Consider the following 21,013-nt stretch of genomic DNA (forward strand, 5'->3'; position numbering starts at 1 on the left):
GCTACGAGTTAAAAACACATTGCTATGACTGAATAAACATGGTTGGGTTTACTGTTACAGAACACACGTTTAAGTTTAATATGCATGGTATGGATTAATTATGAGTTCCCTCTTGTCACGTGCACAAGTGTCCTATGTAGGATAGTGGTCTAAGGACACAAAGTCATCCAATATTTATATCCATAAACTGTGACACCACTATGTTTGGGACATGTTGAAAAAGGCAGTTGTTTTTAATCAAAGTGCACGTGCAAAGGAAGAACATGAGAATATTTTTCAGGTGTTTACAAATGGAAACATTTATGGACAGTACTGAACAAGGCAACGCTCATTTCTTATGTTTATTATAACAGGAAGTATCACAACCTTTGATTTTTATATAATTAGCCTATTTTTAAGGGATTATGACAGACAATGAAGCAGTGTCAGGCCTGCTGATAAAAAGAGGTCAGCATATAGTTGTGATGATGAATGTATAAACTGTTGGGGGGAATCCCACTTACAGTCATGTGAAAAATTAGGACACCCTACAACAGTCTGTGTGTATCTAATGTGGACATTTGAAATCAATTTTAACATTACTAAAAACTTTATGTAATAAACAATTAAAACTAATGAAAAAAGACTTAATTTTGTAAAATGTATTTAAAAAATGCAATTTACGTGAGGCCTAAATTGGGACATCCACGTGTATTTTCTCCCACTTAAAATGCTTAGAATCACACACACACCAGGAGCACATGATTAGAGCATCATTAAGCGGGTTTGCCCAGTTTAAACCTCATAATATTTAGTTAGGTGTGCTTCAGATTGTTGAAGTGAGAGTGAAGACCAAGGTGAGATCCACTGTTAGGAAATTGAACTACGAGTGAAAGCAGACCACAAGATGCTAAAAGCAGTCTCAAAAAACACTGAAACAATCTACAACAAGCTCTTGCTTCTGTTAATAAGAACGTAGACAAAGACCAGGTTTTCTAGGATAATGTTTGTTGGACAGATTAGACTAAAAGTGATGTATTTGGGCATCAGAATACATCATTCCAGGAAACGAACATAATACAAACTGTGAAGCATGGAACTGGAAGTATCATGGTTTGGTGATGCTTTGCTGGATCAGAACCTGCAATAATAGAATCCACCATGAATTTGATCGTGTATCAGACGGTGCTTGAGAAAAATCTGAGGCTAAACATCTTTCTATCTATCTCCTACTTACAGTGATGCGTTTTTTCTAGTAATGTTTTTTCAAAGAGGTCTTGAGCATTAAACCTGCAAGATATCCAAAAGTTTTTTTCTTTAAGTATTGGCTGCTTGTTTCGTGAAACAGCTCTTTTGGACTCACCAATTTGTCATTTTTGTATTTTATGCTAAACAAATCATATAATGTTCTTAGAACATGTAAAAAGTTTCATGACTTTATAGGAACAAATCTTTCTGGAAAACAAAAACAAAAAAGCAGAAAGAAAAAATAGCTGAAGTAATTTATATATAAAAAAGATGTAATAAAAATTCCAGGCAAAACAGACCCTGTCAGCATACATTATTTAATTTGTTTAGTGCACATAAAGAGCAAACATTCAGCTCAAATATCAAAGATGAATCAAGACGTAGAAGGTGTTTGTAAATACTGTGACTAATTTAATTAAATATAAATGTGTACTTCCTTTCCTGGCTGTGGGAGATGGCGGGGTTTTGTTTGATTGTATAGCAACATCCAAATACACACATATGTCCATACAGAACATACAAACAGCTGAGAATCAGCTTCAGTGAATACACACATTGACAGTGTTCATTATGGTTGCTCATTACTGCTCCAGCGTAGGACGAGCAGAACCACTGCTGGATATTTTCTTGTGGAGAGAAACAGGAAACGGTAAAATAAACAGAATAGTCGGTGCACGTTGTAAGAGTTTCAGCTCCATTGTGCTGTTTTGTCCCAAATCTGACAAAGCTAACTGTACTAATGATGAAGAGGCTAACCTACACAAGCATACGGCGCAGCGCAGTGTTTAGTTGTTGGGCAGCAGAATGGAGCTCTGTTGTCACATCTGCAGCTCTCTGCATTTTCCTGTATACACAGACTGAACGTCATTCCACCAATGGGAGGCCAGAGATCAGGGGTGACCCTCAACCAAACTTCCTCCTCTCTGATGTCTTACAGCCTAAACTTGAGTCTCAGAGGGAATCTAGATTTCTCATCTTTTGTGAGAAAACAAAGAACTCTTTTCTCTATGCCCACAGAAAGTAAAATTGATGAACGTTATCTTGCATTGTTAATAAATGTACTGTGGTGCAGTGTGTTTAAGGCTCTTTTGATATTTTATTATTAGACCAGGCAAGAAGAGCATTAATTAAAGAAACAGCCAGGAGCCCCATGATAACTCTGGAGGAGCTGCAAAGATCCAAGCGGAGTGGACACAGCAATCATGTGGAACAAGGTCCTCTAGTCAGATGAGACCAAAACCGAATCAAAACTAAACACTATGTGTTTAGTTGCTATATAGTGGAGATAAGGAAAACTAAAACTGTTCATCACCCTGAACAAACCCTCCCCATAGCAAAACGTGGTGGTGGAAGCAGCATGCTGGGAGGATGCTTTTCTTCAGCAGGGAGAAAAAAGCTGGTCAGAGGTGATGAGAGGATGGATAGAGATAAATAAAGGATAGTGGTCGCATAAAATCCCAATAACATACTGAAGCTTTTGGTTGTAATGTTACAAAGTGTAAAAAGGCCAAGTGACGTAAATATTTTTGCAAGGCACTGTAGCCCTTCAGGCTGGATATATATTTTATGCTTTTACATGTTACTGTATACTTTTTTCCTTGCATTCTGTTATGGTTTAATCTTTTATTTGTTTTACTCATGTGTACATGTTCTTTCAGAAGAGATTTCTGTGTGTCTCAACTGCAGGAGAAGTTCTCCACAGGAAATGCAGTGAAGAATGTTTGAACCGGGGATTTCCAGGACATTAGAGCAACAATGGCCTAAATCACATACATGATTGGGTGGAGACAACAACAAATACAGTATGAAGGATTTTGGGGATTTTTATCATAGTTTCTTTCCAGGATAAACTTGGAAATTAAAGATTTTTAATTATTGCTTTTAGCCTTTCTTCAAAATGCTGTCCTTCAGTTTTTATTGCCAGTTGTCAGTCAACTTGGTTTCAACTGGAACAGCCGTAAATGTCTGCAGAAGTTAGCACTTACTGGGTGAGTTTGGAGATCCCATTTTTATCTTTGTTTAAAACATGGTCTGCAGTGATTAGTTGAACGTTTAACAAGAGCTAGATTAACAATAAGCTCATCTTTGTCCAAGAATAAGCAGCTTTTCAACATCTTCATAAACTTCAAACACATGTAAAAAAAAAACAACTATCCACTGTATTTCCCTTAAAATGTTTTAATCTAGTCTGAATATCTCCATTTTTACAGACTACAATTTTGGATGAAAAAATTAGCTTAACGTCTTATAAAGATTTTTGCTTGTTGTCAAATAACGATGTGTCTTCACTATGCATCTACAATCAGGAAAGTAATAAAAATAAGAAAAAGACACTGAACGATGTTTGGTAGGTAGTATATGTGTGTATATATATATATATATATATATATATATGTTAAATGAGTGTAATGAGTGAAGTATAATATATTCGCTCTAATTTGACTATATTTACATAATCCCCCAGAGGACAAGTCAGAATCTGCAGAATCTCTTAAAACTTTTGTGTAACACACATGTGCGACACTAAGCATAGGCAAACATCTGATATATGCTGCTGCATTAGCAGCGTGTAAGCAAAAATAGTTTCTTTATGGCATAGAAGAGTTTGCAAACCTGTCAAAAAAAGTTCACAAACGAAAAAACAAATCGGGGAGGAGGCAGTGGATGGATGCCAGCTGCGAAACTAGCAGCTAATGATTTGACATATGACTGACTTTTTTGGTATCTGACATACATGAAGACAATTCTCACAGCAGCATCACCCGGTTACAGCACCCATACAGTCAACCACAGCCAAATCAGAACAGCTACAATAAATGGCATACATTGTCTTAAAAGGTTTTCTCATTACTGAAATAATATGGAAGGATAAATGTAATTCCTATAAAATTATATGTGTTGTATCTCTTGCAACCTTAAGAGCTACTTTTTGTTGTAACTAATAGTTCTGATGCTCTAATCCTAGCACATAATGGTATTTTTTTTTAACTAGCAGCACTTTTATTTTGCAAGATTAAATCCAAGCAAAGTTATTTTTATTGCAAGTCTTACTTTGCATAGCGGTGCCATCTGGGGAGGACACATGCTTGGATGCACAATGTTCAACAAAATCAAGAGAATTACTCCCAACCGCCCAATATGGGGTCTCTCTGTGCTTTGTAAGTACTCTGTATATGCACAGCTTTTTTGGTTTGAATTTACTTTATCATAGTTAAACTGAGCCAAAAAAGTAACTCCTCAAATCTCATATAGCTAACAGCCTTGGTGTATGCTTGAAAAAAAAAAAAAAGCACATATCAACAGGAGCAGCTTTTTCCATCTGTACTCGGTGATCTCTGAGGCATAAAATCATGAAAACAATAAAGGCCAAATCCAGAATATGAACCCGTGGGAGTAGGCCCATACAGTATTTATGCCCGTTATACCTGCGGGACTGTGTGAAACAATGCAGCATCATAATAACCAAGCCTTATATTTATCACTTGCTGTTTCAGCCTTGCATGTGTGCGTGTCCTCATTAATCACAACAGCATTGTTTCTCCAGCGAGATGCTCTGATCTCATGAGGGGAACCATCTGTTGCTCGACATCTCTTCTGTACAGGAGAGCAAATAACCACACGCGGGATATTTGAAATATGGAACTGATGTTTCAGAAAGAGTGTAATTTCACTCTGAATGTGTGCTGTTTATGGCCAACTACTGCTGCAAAATAAACGTACATAAAGCATTTTTTTTATTTTACTTTGCTTTTTTTTATTTGGTCAGAGTGTCTAGGGATTCTTAACTATTAGGCCTACTCCGTGACTTCCTCCTCCTGTAGAGTTATGAATATAGCCTGACACACAGGCCCTTTTCTCTCCACTGCTTCTCAAAATGAGAAACACAAGAGAACATACCATTCAAGTAAAGAAGATGTGTGATGATTGTAATAAGTTAGGAAACGGGTTTCAGGTATCAAATATCGGAGCAACTGTTAAGATGTTTAAAACAACTGGAGCTGGGATGAAGAAGGTTGGATGAGGAGCTGAGTTATCATGCCACCACCATAGTGAGCAGAATGGTAAAATATTATCTCCAAAGCTCACTGTTAGACAACTGCAGCACAGAGTGGCATTTAGGGTCACCAGATCTTTATAACATTCATTTCAAGGCTTTGTGCACATCTTTTTCTGGGATGCTCAATGATTGTGAACGTACTGTAGTTTATATAGAAAAACTGCAACATGCAACACATTTGCATTGTTCTTGCAAATCTCTGCGTATTTTTAACAGCAGACTTTTTTAAGAGCATTGTAAAACAACTTAAGTATCTGGAGCTATTGCATTCGATGCAGCCATGTACCTCTGTTATCAAGGTGATGCATTTTAATTCACCAAGGTGCCAAAGAGAGATTTAGAAAGGTCATTGGATTGGCAAGTCAACATTAGTTGGCAAAAAAGTCTTGCATAAACCTAACCCAAATATTAACCAATGGTGAACAAAGAAACCAGGAACCAGGATCCTGATGGAAACACCAGCTTAGATTTACAGAAACACCAAAAGGGGATCTTCTTAGAGTTTCCTCTGATCCATTTCTAGCACACACACAAAAGACCACAGGCACAACCAGAAGGTAATATTGGCTTCCTCTGTGTTCTTTCTCTTTTGTGTTGCATTGCTGCCACCTTCTGGTAGTGTTAGATCACGGACTACTTTTCGTTTGGGAAAAATAGTATTTATTTAGTCTTTCTGAGTCGCAGTTATGTACATAAATGAACCATATTAACAAATAGCACAACATAGTTCTTTTTTAGTCTGGATACAAACCGTGCAGTAAATCAACAGAGGTGCATAATCACCACCAGGTGTTTCCTAACTTGTGAAAAAACATGAAACAATGAGTATTTATACCAATTAGCTAAATAACGAAAAAATGTCATTTGCTTCACTTAACTGAGAATTGTTTCAAACAAAAGCTATCTGTAGAGCGAAACACATTACACTACATTTCCCATCAGCCACTTTCGGCGATTTCTCCGGAAGAAAACCTCCGCTGTTCTCTTTGAACTTCCTCTTTCCGTCAACGGAGTTTAGGTAGGATTGATACTTTCTGGTCCCCGTCTTTAAATCCTGTGTAAATCTTGATTTTACCGACTCATCCACTTTAAATTAACTCGTATGAGGCCGTAGCAGATTCATAAGGATGTAACCCATGTTGTATTTTAACGGCAGAGTGGTTTACAAAGTATTTATAGATGTTTTGTTGCCTCTTGGGTGACATGGCGCCGCAGTAGCGGTGTGATAACAGCTAGGAGGCCGGTAACCGATGTTCTCAAGGCGCTCAGGGGCGTTGTGTAAAAAATATTAATGGCGAAAGATGATTAAAATTGTCCTGATGTGTAAAATATGAAAGAAGCAGCTGTGAACAGAAAGACTCGTACATCTGGTGAATTAGGCTAACGTTGTGCGGCTAGATGTCATGCTAACAGCTTTAGGAATAGGGTTTGATGTAAGCATGTGATCATTCAACACAAGATTTATAAAGCTGGAAGAGGAGCAGTGATGGTTATCTTTATTAGAAATTAGTTTGGAACCACTTCTAAACGTGCTAGGGTTTTAATACCCATCTCTTCAAGATTGCTCAGTTAATTCATAACATGAAGAGGTTCTGCAGCTGTTTGGTTATAATGTCAGGCTCTAAAGGCTCTTCAGGTTGAACATGGGTCATTATAAACTCCTGTGCTGAGAAATGACAACTTGGACCACTTGATTTGATGACTTGCATTGGCTCATTGGTTCTGAGAGATGTATTTGTTTTTCAGAACAGGATGGGACGTGTGATCAGGGGACAGAGAAAAGGTGCTGGCTCCGTTTTCAGAGCCCACGTCAAGCACAGAAAAGGTGCTGCTAAACTCCGTCATGTTGACTTCGCTGAACGCAATGGCTACATCAAGGGCATCGTGAAGGTAAGAGGTGCCTATGAACAGATTGAGATTGTACTTGTTAAAGTTGGGAGTGTTTAATAAGTACGCCCCCTCAGGATATCATCCACGACCCTGGCCGTGGCGCCCCCTTGGCCAAGGTGGCCTTCCGTGACCCGTATCGGTTCAAGAAGAGAACAGAGCTCTTCATCGCAGCTGAGGGTATCCACACCGGACAGTTCATCTACTGCGGCAAGAAGGGTAAGAACTGATGGTGGCTCTTCCCTCAGCATACCATTAATTGAGCCATTTAAGTGCAGGCGTTTTCTGGAGGTTGCGAAAAAATGCGATCAGGCTGTGTTGCCATTTTTCATGTTTATAATACAGATTCATCCATCAGCTGGCCAGAGATATCAATTATTCACAACTGTTTATTCCCTTAAATCCCAGTTTAGCTGAAAGAAAAGATTCTTTCCTCATCCCATGTATGAAAATTGGAATTTAAAGGAAAGTTGTTAGCGGAGCCTGAGAGTGACAAGAAATGGCAAAAACATTGATTATGATCCATTTTTTCTGCAAATTTAATTTGACAGAATATTTCATTTTTAGCAGCCCATATAGGCCAACTAGTAGATTTACATTACATATAAGACATCTTTACAATAAAGTGACTTTTTGTATGGATTACACCAGAAGCAAATTGGTGAGAAAAAAAAAGAAGAAAGTAAATTGCAATGGTAGTATTGGGAGATAATCGCACACATCATGCAGAGGGGTCACTGATTGTTCTGTTTAGTTTAAAATTGATATTAACGCATAAACATAAATTAAATTAAGGAGCTTGTTTGCTATTTGAACTGACAGAACTTCGGTCTGTAAGCGGCTTAGATGTTTTGAATGTGGTTACCTTTACATTTTCCTAGTGGGTGAGGATTATTATTGGTAAGAGTTCACCAAGGTTTGTTCACAAACATACAAATGCAGAACAAGAATTGGGTTTGTGAGCTGAGGGACGATAGGTTTGACTTACATGAGCTGTTTGAACTGTGACATCAGCTGTTGCTTTTAAGTGAACAGTTTGCTATAGGCCTGTTGGATTATGCAGGTGGTACAGACTGAAAATGAAATGGAAGTAAATCCATGTTCACGAAGTACTATATTTAAATTATGATTGACAAATGGTGACAAAATAGTTTTTTAACCGTATCTTGGGTACATTTTCCCCCAAACCGTAATCATTGTTACAAATAAAATTGGATGTTTTTATGGATTTTCTCTTTTCTGCTTTGGTTCCAGCAAGCAACCGATTTACATCAAGCAATTTAGCCGAATTGTTCGATTTCTCCACGTTTTCTGTGTGAAATAAAAAAAAATAATGTGTACGCCGTTGGAGCGTTGCAGCCCCAAAGATTATAATTAGTTGACGTGTTTTACATCAAATTCATTTTCAAACTAGTTTACTTCACCTTTTAGCAGAGTTTCCCAAATTTTATACAAGTTTCAGACTGAGTTGAAGTAATTAAAAAAAATTTTGGGAGGGTTAAAGGTGGACCTGATTCACGGCTTGAAGCAAAGAGAAAACCTGTGACAAAAAAGTGATTTAAAATAATTGTTGTAAGGATTGGAAAGGTAATTATGTTTCAATCCTCTGCCATACAGCCCAGCTGAACATTGGGAACGTTCTGCCTGTTGGCACCATGCCTGAGGGAACCATCATCTGCTGCCTGGAGGAGAAGCCCGGCGACAGAGGCAAGCTGGCCCGCGCCTCAGGAAACTACGCCACTGTCATCTCCCACAACCCTGAGACCAAGAAGTCCAGAGTCAAGCTGCCCTCAGGCGCCAAGAAGGTCATCTCTTCTGCCAACAGAGCCGTTGTCGGTGAGAAGCCCCCGCGTGTCTCGATTCTGGTTTAGATTGTTTGGTGTGAATCAGAGCATTGCCTCTGAAGATAACTCATCGGGACCTTCTCTGCTGCTGTGTTCAAGGTGTGGTGGCTGGAGGCGGTCGTATTGACAAGCCCATCCTGAAGGCCGGTCGTGCCTACCACAAGTACAAGGCCAAGAGGAACTGCTGGCCACGTGTCCGTGGTGTGGCTATGAACGTAAGCGAACATAGGAACACATTCATGTGTGAATGCATGCATGTGGCCAATAATTTGGAAATTATTACAGTTTTTGTTCTGTTTTGACTGTTGTGTTCAGAGGCACCAGTCATTCATTGTTCAGAAACAAATGAGGAACAAACTAAACTAACAGCAGTCATTGAGTAGATGGTTAACCTTAATGACTTCCTAAAGATGAAGTAACTTGGATCTGATAGTCCGAACTGTTTTATTGATGGCTGTAATTCTTAATCCTCACCAGACATCATACTCCGTTATTTCTTTTTTTTTAATTTTTTTTATTCAACAACAGTAAAACTTAAGTATTTTTCCCCCTTCTATTGCCTCCGTGCAGCCTGTTGAGCATCCCTTCGGTGGTGGTAACCATCAGCACATTGGCAAACCGTCAACAATCAGGAGGGACGCACCTGCTGGTCGCAAGGTCGGTCTCATCGCTGCCCGTCGTACAGGCAGACTGCGCGGAACAAAGACCGTCCAGGAAAAGGAGAACTAAACGTGACTGTCTTGTTAATAAAACTTGTTCCAAAATCGGTTGTTTCCTGTTTGTATTTTAGTTTGTTCAATCAAAAGATATGTCTGAGAAGCCAGACTAAAGTGAGCAAAGTGACCAAGTAGAAGACGAGCCAGAAATTTAGGCTGTTTTTAAAAAATGAATAATCTGTTAAAATAAGATTCCAGATGGGACTTGAGGTTTTATGAAAATTAAGTATAGAAAAGGTGAAAAGTTGATTTCAGGATAAATAAAAGGCATTTTTTTTTTTTTTTGATGAAAACAGAATCTCCAGTCTATTGAAAAAGGGTTGAAGAGAATACAAACTGGATTAAAATAAATGGTAGATTATCTGGTCCTACTGTATCTGTACGGTATATATGAGCTGTTCTCATTCAAAATGAGGGTGATTAATTTTCTGTAGATGAAAAGCTATGAAGCTCTTTACCATTCTACCAATTTGAAGCCAGGAGATGCTTGCTCAGTAAGTGGATGAAAGTTAACCGACAGAGGGAGACTGAGCGGTGGATGCAGAGTCATGTTTGGGGGTCCCGCTAATGAGGTCACATTAGTAGTGCAGCAACTTTACAGGTGCATCTTAATAAATTATATCCAAAAAGTACATTTTCCTCAGGAATTGAAAAGAACTGATAATAGATTAATTGCACACAATTATCCATTCATTTCACAATGGAGAAATTATCCTCTGCATTTAACCCTTAAGGAGCTGTGGGTTGTCAGTGTGCAGCGCTTGGGGAGCATTCAGAGGCTAAGGGTCTTGGTCAGGGACCCATAGTGGCAGGCTGTAGGATTCAAAGCAGGGTACTTTTGGCCTCTCCAGGACGCACATGCCCTGCTCTCTAACCACTAGGCCACCACTCTCCCATAATAAGTATATATACAGGTCCTTCTCAAAATATTAGCATATTGTGATAAAGTTCATTATTTTCCATAATGTCATGATGAAAATTTAACATTCATATATTTTAGATTCATTGCACACTAACTGAAATATTTCAGGTCTTTTATTGTCTTAATACGGATGATTTTGGCATACAGCTCATGAAAACCCAAAATTCCTATCTCACAAAATTAGCATATCATTAAAAGGGTCTCTAAACGAGCTATGAACCTAATCATCTGAATCAACGAGTTAACTCTAAACACCTGCAAAGATTCCTGAGGCCTTTAAAACTCCCAGCCTGGTACATCACTCAAAACCCCAATCATGGGTAAGACTGCCGACCTGACTGCTGTCCAGAAGGCCACTATTGACACCCTCAAGCAAGAGGGTAAGACACAGAAAGACATTTCTGAACGAATAGGCTGTTCCCAGAGTGCTGTATCAAGGCACCTCAGTGGGAAGGAAAAAGTGTGGCAGAAAACGCTGCACAACGAGAAGAGGTGACCGGACCCTGAGGAAGATTGTGGAGAAGGGCCGATTCCAGACCTTGGGGGACCTGCGGAAGCAGTGGACTGAGTCTGGAATAGAAACATCCAGAGCCACCGTGCACAGGCGTGTGCAGGAAATGGGCTACAGGTGCCGCATTCCCCAGGTCAAGCCACTTTTGTACCAGAAACAGCAGCAGAAGCGCCTGACCTGGACTACAGAGAAGCAGCTCTGGACTGTTGCTCAGTGGTCCAAAGTACTTTTTTCGGATGAAAGCAAATTCTGCATGTCATTCGGAAATCAAGGTGCCAGAGTCTGGAGGAAGACTGGGGAGAAGGAAATGCCAAAATGCCAGAAGTCCAGTGTCAAGTACCCACAGTCAGTGATGGTCTGGGGTGCCGTGTCAGCTGCTGGTGTTGGTCCACTGTGTTTTATCAAGGGCAGGGTCAATGCAGCTAGCTATCAGGAGATTTTGGAGCACTTCATGCTTCCATCTGCTGAAAAGCTTTATGGAGATGAAGATTTCATTTTTCAGCACGACCTGGCACCTGCTCACAGTGCCATAACCACTGGTAAATGGTTTACTGACCATGGTATCACTGTGCTCAATTGGCCTGCCAACTCTCCTGACCTGAACCCCATAGAGAATCTGTGGGATATTGTGAAGAGAACGTTGAGAGACTCAAGACCCAACACTCTGGATGAGCTAAAGGCCGCTATCGAAGCATCCTGGGCCTCCATAAGACCTCAGCAGTGCCACAGGCTGATTGCCTCCATGCCACGCCGCATTGAAGCAGTCACTTCTGCCAAAGGATTCCCGACCAAGTATTGAGTGCTTAACTGTACATGATTATTTGAAGGTTGATGTTTTTTGTATTAAAAACACTTTTCTTTTATTGGTCGGATGAAATATGCTAATTTTGTGAGATAGGAATTTTGGGTTTTCATGAGCTGTATGCCAAAATCATCCGTATTAAGACAATAAAAGACCTGAAATATTTCAGTTAGTGTGCAATGAATCTAAAATATATGAATGTTAAATTTTCATCATGACATTATGGAAAATAATGAACTTTATCACAATATGCTAATATTTTGAGAAGGACCTGTATATAAGTGTTATGGAGATGCTGATTTCATTTTCCAGCTGGACTTGGCTCCTGCTGATACAGCCAGAAGTACCAATACCTGCTTTGATGACCATGGCATCACTGCTGGATTGGCTTGACCTTAACCCCAGAGAATCTATGAAATGTCAAGATGAAGATAGACACCAAAGTCAACAATGCAGGTGAGGTGAAAGCCACTATTAAAGCAGCCTGGGCTTTGTTGAGACCTCAGCAGAGCCACAGGCTGATCTCCATCCATGCCTTGCTGTAGTCATTCATGCGAAATAAGTCCAGACTGAGTATTGAGTGCAGCAAGTATGTACAGCTCGTACTTTTTAATAGACTTACATTACTTAAATTGTAATATTCTTTCTGAGAAACTCAATTTAGGGAATTTATTAGCTGTAAGCTTTTATTATCTGACAAACAATTGAAATATATCACTTTAATGAAGTTTCACTTTTTGAATTGAATTACTGAAATAAACATTTTGATCATATTCTAATTTTCTGAGATGCTTTTGAACATTCAGTAAACTGAAGTTATGTTTGCTTCCAGACATTTGGCTAATTTATGTTAAAGATCCCGCCCTTCAGGTTGGACTTTATATTTAGAATAGCTCATAGGGTGAGTTGCAGTGACCCCTAGCTCACGTTGAAGCAGCGTTTGAAGATGAATTAAGGAAATATTTTTGTAAAACATCAAACAACATTCTGCTCAAGGCTTCCTGCCATGTCTACAGATATAGATATAGGGCTATGGTTGAGAATTGTCAAGTATTTTTTACTCGTAAAACTGGAACACCTGCTTTAAACAAGAGTGGTGCAGCTATGTTCCTGTTAATGTCAAAATAACTAATGTTTTACATCTATTATAACATTGAAAGCCAAAAAAATCTTAACTTCACAAAGAGTAGGCATGGGCCATCAAAGTAAGCCAATGTTTTAAAAATGTCTCCATCACACCGTTTCTACGAATTAAAGGGAAAATGCAGCAGTAACCAGTTTTCTCCAGATGTATCCAGCTGCCCCTCCTCCACTTGTTGCTGCACACTGCTGGTCATTTTCTGAAAGAAAGCTTGTTCGCTCTCCCTTGCTTACAATAAAGACTAATTTGTCATTTATGAAATATTTTTGGTTACAAAAAACACAGTCATGAAGTGGAAGCTACAGGAACTTCACCTAGGGATGGGCAAAATGGACTTACAATTTTCTCTGATTATTATGTGGTATTTATTGTGATAATGATAAAAGTCAGGATAAAAACTTTTTACAACTTGTATGCTGCCTATTTGAGGCAAATATATGGCTACAGTTACAGCCCCACAAATACAAACACTGCTCCTAAAAACATAACCAGTTAAAAATGGGCTTCAGTACACACTCACATAAATGGTGATTTTTAATCACTAAGCTGTACATAGTGACTGTATTCAATCATTTTCTATTGATGTATTGATATTTACTGATGGAGAAAGTAGTAAAAGTAACAATCCAGAGAACAATGTTAGTTTTGGGGTTTTCAGACATAATTAGACTTTATCCTCATGATAGATCAAAATTCTTATCTGAATAAGAAACTTTTGCATGATAACACTAAATGCCCATCCCTAGTGGCTCCACCTACCCTTAAGGTTAAAGGCTTTCTAAAGCTGTGAGCAGCATGTCTGTTAAGCAGTCGCCTGCAGGCTAGCTACCTGAGCAAATGACCTTACTAGTTAACGAGTATAAACAGCAGAGCGATAAATAGGAGTAATAAGTGCATGAGGCATTTACAAACTATTGAACTAACTAAAAGGGATGATTGCTCTACATTTCAAGTTCATTTATCAAACAAAAACAAGTGTGGTAACATAACAGTGATTAAAAAAAAGGTACTTTTTTTTTTTTTTTTTTACAAGAATAGGAATAATTGTCTTTCATTTTAAATAAAAGCAATCAGATCATGTTATACATTTATAAATTAAAATTATTTGACATATTTCTGATTGTAATTGTAATTATTAAAATCTTTACCAAGGAAGAGCCCATCGATTCAATCTTGTATTCCAGGGACTTCAGGTCAAAATGGCAACAAACTGAACTGTTTCAAATAAAGACATCAGGAAAGTAAAACTTATAAGGTTGATTCAACATACAAATTAGGCAGATGTTACATTCACTGTGACACGGTGATATACTTAGTTATACCGTGACAATCTTAAACCAACCCCATGCCTAATAAATGCCAAAACACACAATCAGTAAATGGAAACACCTTCAGAAGGACCCAGTTCATTAAAACAAGACAGAGGCAAGATTCCATGTTCTTTATTTGCTAAGGGCGCAATGCTTTTTTTTTTTTTGTTATATTTCTGTGCACAAAAAAACCTCACAAAGTGAAAGTCCACATCGCGACTGTAGCTCCAGAATTCAATGTCACACCATGGCCAAAACAAAAGTCGGCAAAAAACAGGGCGCAGAACTCTGTACAGTCAATATCTTCTTTAAAAATAACACAAGGACAAAAATGTTCCTCTTAAATCAAATTCTATTTTTAGTGAAATACAACAAAATAAATTCTATAAAATAAGAGCAAAATATTTAAATATAATACGGTGGGCAGAATATTTTCATTTGCAGGAGTATTTGGTATGTTTTAGACAAAAAAAAGAAAGAAAAGAAAATTCAAAAAAAATACACGTATTCAAGTTACCAATTAAATACAGTATTTACTGATGTTTACCTTTTACTCCTACAGAATTACAAGTTAGCTCAGGTTTTGACGAGATTAACCAGCCACTAAAAAACCCTGCTGTGGGAGCTTTACGCAGTGGAGCGAGGAGAGGGTGGAGGGTCTCGCGGCTGTTTGGGATCGCCCCCAACCGCAGCCAGACGCCGGCCTGACCCAGCTCCACGGAAGAGAGGAAGCTGATGGGCAACGAGTCTGTCTACAACTACGCTCTATTGAAGAGACAGAAGCAAACCAAACAGTCTATAATACACCAGAGAGCCCAGTGTCGCAATCCTGTTGCATATGTGGTCGTTTTTCTGTATTCCTATAGATGAAAGCAAAGCCATCTAACCCACCAAAACTGACTGCCTAATATGAAGTTGGAGGATTACAATGTGCAATTGAAAAGCCACTTATACATTGGTTCAAAAAGGTTGCCCTCGTAGATAGGGGAAGATGAGTAGAAAAAAGAACCGAAACCAAAAAAAAAATAAACAGAAAAAAACAAACCAAAAATAAACCTAAGGGTAAACAGCACCCCTCTGGAGGTTTGGATTAAGAACAGCTTTAGGTTGTTATGATCACAAGTCTTCCCTTGGGCTACACTATTCTGGTGAGAAGCCATGCTAAATGTTACAGCATATTAACTACAGCTTCAAAAAGGTCTGAAGTAAGAACCAGAACAAAAAAAAGAAAGGCATTGAGTTTTAGAACAATGTTGCATCACTGCTTTTTCACATCAACCGAACGCCGTTAAAGTCCACCCAACCATTCCACATCGCACACTAAAACCAACCACAGCTCGTGAGTCGATTTGGCATGGGTCATAAGGTTGCCAAGGAGCTTAAGTATAATTATTAGAACTATGATAACAATGAGTCCTTCGACAGTTGAATGACCAGACAACGTCCAATGGTAGAACAAACTTTACTGCTGAGCATGGGTGATAAAACAAAGAAGAGTTGATGTCTTCTCAGAGGTTTCTTTTTTGGGACATTTTCTTATTTATAGTATCCATTTTGTTTTTTATTTCTGCAATATCTCCCAACAGCAACCCACACCGAGTTATGCTACTGGGGGAATCTGAACAGTCAGAAACATCAACATACTATTTACACCTTTTCGTTGTGTAGATAAGCGCTTCAACATCGTCAGCTCTGGCTAATTGTTGTTTCTCTTTTCAGAACTCTTGTCCACTCCTTCGCCTCTGTAGTCGCCAGCAGCCCCCCTGTCACGCAGCTCCAGGTCAGGGAAGAGCGCCTCCGACAGGCTGACTGGGGGCCTGGAGAGGGGACGATGCGAGGCCTGGCTCTGCCCTGCCTTGGGGCCAGCGAGAGAGAGACAGAGAGGCCTGACGAGGAGCCTGTTGACCGAAGGATGAGAGGAAGGTGAGCAGGACGATGGAGGCTCGAGGCACAGCAGAAGGAGGGGGGAGGTTACTCCTTAGGCGGGGCGGGTGCTGGGGTAGAGGTTGGTGCGGGGGTAACCTCCTCGGTGCCGTCCCAGTTCTCTTGTGCTCGCGGGCCCGAGCTGGGAGTGGTACTGGGGGCAGGTGTCGGAGTCTGGGTCGGGCCTGGAGTTGGGGCGGAGGCAGGACCTGGACGCTGGGGGTTGTTCATGTGCTGAGCAGCAGGCCCGGTGTACGGCTGCCCATGGGGGTGGTTGTTCTGTTTGGGAGGAGAGAAAGAGGAAAAATTAGGATACTTGAAACCCAAAAAGGTAAAAGACTTAAAAAAAAAAAAACCTGCATCTATAGCTTTCTTTGAGGTGAATGCAAAGATGAAAGTGTCTTATGATTTATTTACACTCAACCAGCCCAGATAGATGGATTCTGAGAAGACAAAAATATTGTTCTTCAGGCTTCAAACCAATTTGTTGACAAACTCCGGACCAGGCAGCACTTTATACTGGCGGCTCCCTTTCACTGTCCCTGCTGATGCTGTGCTTTGTCATTTGGTTGAAATGAAGCTGAAAATCACTTTAAAATAAATCTACAACTATCTTCTCCCACGATCAGCTTTAAAAAGCCAGAGCTTCAGTTAGGATTATACCTCGGTAATGATCATCAACAGCTAAAACCTGAAGCAGAAATAAAATCATCTTAAAAGTCAGAAGTTTTTAACATCCAGATGATTTAATGACTAAAGCCTGAGAGATGCATACGGTTGTAGCAGCCACAGCCTGTCGCCTTTAATTTCAGTTAATCTGTTAATGATCCACAGGTCTTCCTGTTTTTATCTGTGCCTCAGAACATTAATAACCCTAAAAAATTGCTTTGACTGGAGAGGTTAGTCCTCCTTTCTCCACAGATGGCCGTAAGCAGACGTCTAAAATTCAAAATCAGTTAGTTAACAGAAGACAGCAGCTGAGGATGAGGGTAAACCAGGGCATTGTTCTGGTTTAAATTTCTACCCTGGTAAATGCAGTGGCAACAAAAGCTCATTTTAACTTAAAACTATCTGTTGTTGAGCTTCTGAGTCAAAAAAAACAAGAAAATAGCACAATGTAGTTCACACTCCAAATGTTTTGTTTTTTTCACTGAAAGTGCAAAGAATGTGTGGATATAGTACTTCAACATGTTTGTAGCATAGTAAAAACTATTCACGGTTTTTGCTTTACTCATATTTTTGGAAGGAATCATAACGCTTTACGTCTCCAAACAGCAGGATCATTTCTGATTGCTACAGTGGTGAGAGGTTTGAACTAAAATGCAGCTTTCAGTGTTACAAACCGCCTAGAAACTGGAGTCTCTTGATTATGTCAACGTTCGGATCCAAACAACACTATTATCATCATGTATCGCCACGGCAACCGCTACTGTTAATGGGCATAAGAGTCTGGTTACAGGAAACAGGCGCCCTGCTTTCATGGAATGATACAAACGCCACTGCTTGACTCGGATGGGTATGAATAAAAACAGAAGAACCGAGAGTTTCTCCGCTCAGATCCTACCTGCTGGAACTGGGTGGTTCCAGGAGAATGAGGGTACAGGGAGGTGTCCTCAGGTGGAGAGGAGTCTTGATCATCAGGTGCTTCCTGTTCATCTGGCTCCTGGAATACAAAGCAGAAAAGTTATCACAAATCAAATAGCTATTATATTTTAACACCATATCATAAAATATAATTTGTCTATTTATTTGGACAGTACCCTGAATATAATGCTAAGCTTTGGTGTTTTACTGTGACATAATGAGCAGGTCATATGGGAAAGTCACATTTCCTACTTTGGTGGTTTAACTGAAAAGAGATTGTGTGTTTCTGGGTAGGTGGGTGTTTAGTACGCCTAAGAGCCTACTCTCAACTTCTAGAGGTCACATGAACCTCTCTACTACGTGCAACGACTAGCCACTTTCACAGAATCAATCTTACTGTAAAATTTGTATTTTGCTTCTGAAATATCTTGCCTTGTTAAAGTGCAAGCCTAGTTTAATTGACTGTTAGAAAAATGTTTATACCTACATGATAACAGAAGATGTAATATGGGAATTAAACCCTTTATAATCATAGTTCAACTCTCCAAAGGTCAACTTTTACTGTCTTTGACATAAGTTCAATACAAGTGAAAGTCTTTAGCAAGGATATATTTTTCCAGATGAGACTCTAGTGCTTTTTTACTGTTTACGTTGTTCATTTAAGCACCCAAAATTCAGTTTTGAAAAAAGATATATTACAGAAGACCAATAGGGTTTTAATATAAAAATGTAGGAATAACCAAATGTGTTTTCTATGTACTCCTTCATTAATCTGACCAACCTAAACAGCCAGCTTCATTAGCATGTTCCTTTTGTGGCCTACACACTTTACAGAGGGAGTCAATGACTAATTTCTTGAATTTAATCACTTAAATAAGTGAACTTTTCAGTGATTTTCTAATTTAATGAGATGCTTCTGCAGAGGAGATGCAGTTAGTGCGGTTCTCTGGTCCTTAATGCAAAAGGAGCTGGAGGACAGCAAAGAACCTCCTCTCTGTGTGCAGCTGCGTAACATGGCTTCTTACTGCCTGTTAAACAGAGCAGCATCCCACCAATGGCCCACCTTGCTCTCCTTAAGCTAGAACAACAATAAAAACTGTATTGATCACAGTAGTCTACAATAGGATACAAGATAGAAAAGTGATGATATGCAGTTTAAGGAATAAATGGCTTTAATGGTGACAATCTACACTGTAAAGCTGGAAACTATCTGAACAGTTGATGAATGTGTTTGAAGGCCTAAACATTGACCAGTTACTCCATGTTCCTCTGCTGAATCTTTAGGGAGATTTTGTTGAATTTCCTTCCCTTATGTCGTGTTGCCTGGAATACTGACCTTCCCTGGGCTTTCCTGAGTACACTTGAGCTGTGTGTGGAATATTACAGAAGAAGTGCGTCATTTAACTGGATTTGTTTCATCATGATAAATACAAATAGCTCATGTGAAGTGAGAAATATAGAATTTTGTGTTTATTGGTCAATTCAGCTACTAAAACCAGACATTTTAATCTGATCAAACAATTTGATTAGAATAATTTAGGTTTATAAAGCACATTTTCAATTTTTCATCTATGAACAAAAATGACAAAACTATGAAAAGCTAAAGAACAGAACATATTTCATGAATTCTGACATGTATTCATATTACCTACAACACAAACAACAACATGGTAAGTTATTCAGTGGGTTGTTGTGCTGAGGTGATGATATCAAACTCAGTCGAATAAAGTTTCTTTTATAGGACTTTTCCACCAATGAGGTTCCAGTTCTTAACAGGGTCAGAACAAGAACACGTGTGCTTTTCCACCACCCGAGAGCCAAATCCGAGCCCAGTCATCATAAACATCGTATTAATTTGTTGTTTGGTTCTTCCCTGGTTTTATTCTGTTTGTGAAGGAGCAAGGAGACAGTTTAACTAGAGGAGCTGGTGAATACTTCACAATCCTAACCAGCTGATCTCTATTCAGCACCAGCAGCTGGAAGACGGGGGTTAAACACACCTTTAAGAGCGAGTTTAATAACCACCATTTGGAGATACTAAAGATCAACAGTGTTAAAGAACTGAGTTGAAAAAAATGAATTCGGGGGGAAAATAATCAGCTGTGAGCGAAGCGGTAAGTTCCACATTGACCTAATAAAACTGTGATGAGTTAGTTTTAAGTAAACTGTGAGAATATAAGAGACAGATAGCTATTGTTATTCTGGTACAGACATTTATGATGTTTTCACACCTGATGTGTTTAGTCCATTTAAAACGAACTCTGGTTCATCCACCCTTTTTGCGGTTCGTGTGTGTGGATATGAACACAGCGATCGCACTAGGGTGCGGATCAAAACAACCACCTCTTCCAAACGGTTACGGTTCAAAACAAACTCTAGAGCGGTTTGTATGTGGCGTGAATGTGATCCGAACCCGATCCCACGCAGCTACCAGTTAAATGCTGCAAGTTTGAGTCGAACACCTTCCCATAACCAGGCGTTCGTTGCATTATGGGATGTGGTAGAGTAGAGAAACTTTCAAGATTCCGGATACTTCTCAAATATGTTTGCATGAAATAGTAGCGACAAAAAAACAAATGACATGATTAAAATCTCCATGTTTTTTAGCGGCTCAGGACAGTGTCTACTTCCTGTATTCACCTTCGGTTTTCCCGCCCCGGACACATCTGACCAATAAGCAGAATTGATATTCTCACAGGGTTTGCTTTAGGTTTTTCTTATGTAAACAGACCCTGAAAAACATGCAACAAACTCGTTATCTGATTTGGACCAAAGTAAACCAACTATAGGCGTGAAAACACCCTTATTCTTGTTGAATATCAGAGTTTTTACTTGTGTTTCTGTTTAGATTGGACCAACAAAACTAAACTAAGCTGTCAGACTTTTAAACGTGGCGCTCTCAATGTTTTTAATAGCTGCAATTTCCCATGAGCCCTCAACTAGCTCCTAACGAAAGCGGTTCTCTACTCTGGTCCAGCAGCAAACTGGTTCTGGATTAGCACGGTTTTTTCATGACTGGACCAGAGTTAGTCTCGGTGGAAACCCAAAGAACTGGTGCTTAGTGAGCTCTAGTACCAGTTAAGAACTGG

The 21,013-nt window shown here is 39.3% G+C and overlaps 2 protein-coding genes across 2 annotated transcripts in view; one reads left to right on the forward strand and one right to left on the reverse strand.

The window, feature by feature from the left end:
• The first annotated feature begins 6,997 nt into the window (after window positions 1-6,997).
• rpl8 (ribosomal protein L8) lies at window positions 6,998-9,781 on the forward strand. The gene is made up of 5 exons (XM_047369795.1): window positions 6,998-7,174; window positions 7,249-7,390; window positions 8,789-9,007; window positions 9,115-9,230; window positions 9,586-9,781. The coding sequence occupies exons 1-5, from the start codon at window positions 7,037-7,039 to the stop codon at window positions 9,742-9,744; spliced, it is 774 nt and encodes a 257-aa protein (XP_047225751.1). The 5' UTR covers window positions 6,998-7,036; the 3' UTR covers window positions 9,745-9,781.
• Window positions 9,782-14,533: 4,752 nt separating this feature from the next.
• The window catches only part of usp9 (ubiquitin specific peptidase 9), a 39,064-nt gene continuing 32,584 nt past the window's right edge, over window positions 14,534-21,013 (reverse strand). Inside the window, exons 45-46 of the mRNA XM_047370132.1 lie at window positions 17,905-18,003; window positions 14,534-16,619 (exon numbers count right to left, since the gene is read on the reverse strand). Coding sequence (XP_047226088.1) covers window positions 16,389-16,619; window positions 17,905-18,003 — 330 coding nt within the window. The 3' untranslated portion in view covers window positions 14,534-16,388. The remainder of the gene's footprint in view (window positions 16,620-17,904; window positions 18,004-21,013) is intronic.

The sequence above is a fragment of the Girardinichthys multiradiatus genome, chromosome 7 (genome assembly GCF_021462225.1).
Source record: "Girardinichthys multiradiatus isolate DD_20200921_A chromosome 7, DD_fGirMul_XY1, whole genome shotgun sequence".
NCBI classification, from domain to species: Eukaryota; Metazoa; Chordata; class Actinopteri; order Cyprinodontiformes; family Goodeidae; genus Girardinichthys; species Girardinichthys multiradiatus.

Coding starts and splice junctions, on each gene's coding strand:
- rpl8 (XM_047369795.1), top strand. CDS start 7,037: ATGGGACGTGTGATCAGGGGACAGAGAAAAGGTGCTGGCTCCGTTTTC. Junction 7,175..7,248: donor ACATCAAGGGCATCGTGAAG/GTAAGAGGTGCC, acceptor ACGCCCCCTCAG/GATATCATCCACGACCCTGG. Junction 7,391..8,788: donor CATCTACTGCGGCAAGAAGG/GTAAGAACTGAT, acceptor TCTGCCATACAG/CCCAGCTGAACATTGGGAAC.